Source organism: Cornus florida, unplaced genomic scaffold (assembly GCF_030987335.1).
Source record: "Cornus florida cultivar Cherokee Brave unplaced genomic scaffold, ASM3098733v1 CherokeeBrave_3.0.0_Hap2_Chr05, whole genome shotgun sequence".
NCBI classification, from domain to species: Eukaryota; Viridiplantae; Streptophyta; class Magnoliopsida; order Cornales; family Cornaceae; genus Cornus; species Cornus florida.
In genome coordinates, this window is record NW_026775575.1 from 56,882,575 (window position 1) to 56,886,617 (window position 4,043).

At 31.3% G+C, this 4,043-nt stretch overlaps 1 protein-coding gene across 1 annotated transcript; it reads right to left on the reverse strand.

Annotated features, from left to right (window-relative positions):
• Positions 1–1,493: 1,493 nt before the first annotated feature.
• Positions 1,494–2,721, reverse strand: LOC132310166 (glycine-rich RNA-binding protein 8-like). Its single transcript, XM_059808385.1, has 2 exons — positions 2,453–2,721; positions 1,494–1,994 (listed from the first exon to the last, which is right to left on the reverse strand). The coding sequence occupies exons 1-2, from the start codon at positions 2,628–2,630 to the stop codon at positions 1,624–1,626; spliced, it is 549 nt and encodes a 182-aa protein (XP_059664368.1). The 5' UTR covers positions 2,631–2,721; the 3' UTR covers positions 1,494–1,623.
• Positions 2,722–4,043: the final 1,322 nt, after the last annotated feature.

Sequence of the window (4,043 nt, forward strand, 5' to 3'; positions counted from 1 at the left end):
ACAAAAAAATCTTAAAAGAAAATACCTAAAAACCTAAATTGCCTTTATTATACAACGTACCGATTAAAAAATAGCAGGAAAACATGAAACCTAATTTGCCTTTATTGCCTTTGTTTTTGATAGCATGAAAGTTATTTAAAAATACCTAAATTGCTTTTATTACACAAAATAATAGAATAATAAAATAACAATAGAAATGTAAAATAAGGAGGTCTGAAAATATTTTTTAGCTTCTTTTGTGCCAGAAAAGTTTTAAGAGTAAATAGGCAGATGCAAAAATCCTCATATTCAAACTTTAAATTTTATCCAAACTCTAAAGCAAAAAAATTTAAAATTTTTTGTTTCCTTCACTTTTTAGCTGATTCCATCTTATCAAATAGAGCGTAGTACATGATTCTTTTACACACCCATACTTTCACCAAAACTCGGGTGTGAATTTTTATTGGGCTATTGCCGTTGATACATGACTCTAGAATATTTTCTTAGGATAAGGATTATTATTTATTTATTTAAAAAAGAAGTTAAATAAGCAAACTCACTCGCCTATGCTTTCACCAAAGCTCGAACCGGATGTGAGTTTGTATTGAGCTGTTACCGTGACTTTTGTTAAAGGACTAAATTACAAATACCTAGTTTACCGATTAGGGCTTGCGAAAGACATACATTGGAGATGAAAGAAAGAATTAATAATAATAAAAATGTAGAGACTGAAAAATCGGTGCATCACATGTGGAATTAAAACAAGAATGATGATGATAATGATGAGAAGTTAATTACTTGACTTTTGCTAAATTTACTCAATGTTAAGAATGTTATTATATTATAGTTAAATATTTAATTATATTAAATATAAATTAAGTAGTTAAGAATTAAATCATTTTTTTATGAAATTGTTTGAAATTTGTGAGTTAATTAGGTTCTTATGTCCTGTTAAAAAAAGAAAAAGAAAAAATTAGGTTCTTATGCGTAACATGTGCGTGGATATAAGATAGTATTAATGTTAAGTTTTTTAATTAATATATATTAAAAGAATTATAAAAAATGTAATTAAAATATGATCATTCATCATCATTTCCTTGCCTTTTTTTGATCCATATGAACCCCCTTCACTAATTTTAGTAATTTCATTGCATGATTGACTCTGTTTCTAGTGAGAAGCAGAGTAAAAAAATCATGCTTTCTCTAAGTTTTTATCTTGTTTATATAATAGAGAGACTTGGAAAGAAAAAGACCAACTTGAATAATCAGTTCATACAAAATCTAAAGCTTTGTTGATGAAGTAGTACGCTACTTTAAACCATAATTGGCTTTTTAGCTCATTTTTTTAAGGGTGTCCGAGTGCGTTGGTGTGACCAATATTGCGAAACATACAAGAAGAAAAAATAAAAGAAAATAAAATAAAAGAAGAGAAGGATTGATATGACCAGAAAACACGAAATTTCAAACATAAATTTGGGAAAGTAATTGACAAACGATGAGAATGGTAAACCATATGGAATAAACAAAATACTTATGTTATAAAGCAATTCAAAATTTTCTCCAACTTGTTGCCAGAAAGAATACAATAACGAGGGATATAATGGAGAAGATAAAAGCGGATTTTTGAAACTTGTCTTGGAAAAATCATGCTTTCACAGCTTTTTTACCCAGGTCGGGAAAGTGAAGAGGATCTTCAACTGAAGGAACAGCAGCAGCTACTCGTGGCCGTGAATTCTCGGCCCCCCTGTTCCCACCAAGACCGGCACCAGTTGTAGAGTTAGCTACTGGTGCAGGCCGTGAATATCCCCTGCCCCAAGTTCGCTCCTCCTGGCCACATCCGCGTCCACCACCATTTGTAGAGTTAGCAACTGGTCCATTATTCCTCCTATATCCTTCAGCCACTGCATTCCCTTTATAGTTGGGTTGATAACCATCAGCTCCTCCATTATTCCTGCGATAACCTCCATTATTCCTGCGATAACCACTGCCTCCTCCTCTCACTGTCTCAGATTTCACTGAAATTAATTAACACCACCATTATCACACAAAAAATTTTAATTTTTAAGAAACTGAATAAGAATAAAAGAATTGCACCCAAACAGCACTAAACGATAACAATCTACTGAATTAGAAACTGAATACAGAATAAAGAATTGCACCCAAACAGAACCCTAAACTAAAAAAACCCAATTGTAAAATTTTTAATCTTACATAAATTAGAGAAGTTATCTCCGATAAATTATAAAAGTAGATAAAGATAAAATCTTAATTACCCAACAATCTTGCTCACCCTATCAAATAAACCTCTTTCAGAATCCATTAACATCGTTTAATCAGATCAATTTACAAAAGCCACGAAACATTAAGAGCATGAGCATTATATAAATTTGTATAAACAAATAAATACATACCAATATAAACAGGATTTAAAATATAAACTTATACATACAGAACAAGAAGAACGGAATTATACCATAATGGGGGTTCAACCGCCGTTCTTCTTCCTCCTTCTTCAGCCGCTCTTCTTCTTTCTTCAGCCGCTCTTTTTCTTTCCTCAGCCGCTCCGCCTCGATCTTTGCGGCGAGGTCTGCGGCATCAACCTCGCTTTCTTCTCCGGTCAAGATAGAGAAGAAATTCCCTTGACGAGCCATGTAAAAGGGCACAATAAGAACGACAGAAGGGTTTTTCCCTTGATCTCTCTCCAACTATGACTTCACACACTTAAGAGGATTCCGTGGGGAGGAAGAGAAGTGATGGGGCTTTTAATAGAGGCTCCACTTTCCGTTCTCAACTACACATTCCTTTCTCAACTAGTATCGTGATTTTACAGATTATTTTCACTATTTCTAATTAAACCCCTCATCTTTGGACTATTATTGGTTTTTACCCATTTTCACTTTCCTTTCTCAACAGTGTTGTGATTTTTTTGTGTGGCTTTACACAGACTATATATTTTATCTATTTCTAATTAAACCACTTGTCTTTGGGCTATTCTTGGTTTATACCTATTTCCACTTTCCATTCTTAACTACTATTGTGATTTTTTGTGGCTTATAAGTCAACTTTTTCTCTATTTATAATTAAACCCCACTTCTTTGGTTTATTCTTGGTTTTTACCCATTCACTTTCCTTTATTAACTATTATTGTGATTTTTTGTGGCTTTACCCCGACAATATATTTTCTCTATTTGTAAATAAACTCCTTGTCTTGGTCTATTCATGGTTTTTACTCTTGGAATTATAAGATTGGATTTGGAAAGATGTTTGGAAAAGGTGGAATTTTAAAAAGAATGGGATTTGATGAATTTCAACAAATATTATAATGTTGACAAATTCAAATAAAATTGAGATTATGAAAAATGAAGTGATTGAAAGAAAAATAATTTTTTCATTGTGTAATTTATTATTAATACACGATAATAACACGATAGAAGCAAAAACAATGTGATAAGCAAATCCTAATAATATTAAATTCAATGTGGTTTAACATCTTCATTTATTTGTTTCAAATTTCTAAAATTTTCTTAAAATGTAAACAGGCATGGGGAATTCAACTACATTTGATTTTAAGTTAATAAAAGAAAAATATTACTTAGGCTTAATTTGGTTAGATAAAAAAATAATAATAAAAAAAAAAAATAGAGGCATGTGGAGGCCTACTCGCACTTTTTGTTCCTCAATTTTATTGTGCAGTTCCTCCTCTGTAGGTTTTTTTTAATAATATATATATATATATATATATATTATTATTATTATTATTATTATTATTGCAAGTTATGGATTCAATTATCTTCACTCCATTATTTCTCAAAAGAGTAATGATACTTGTCCGATCAAATTGGCTTACTCCTAATCAAATTCTATGTGTAACTGCCACTTAAATGAAGTGATGGGATTTTAAATAGAGGCTCCACTTTCCTTTCTCAACTAGTATCATGATTTTATAGATTATTTTCTCTATTTCTAATTAAACCCCTCTTCCTCGGACTATTATTGGTTTTTGCCCATTTTCACTTTCCTTTCTTAACAGTGTTGTGATTTTTTGTGTGGCTTTACACCGACTA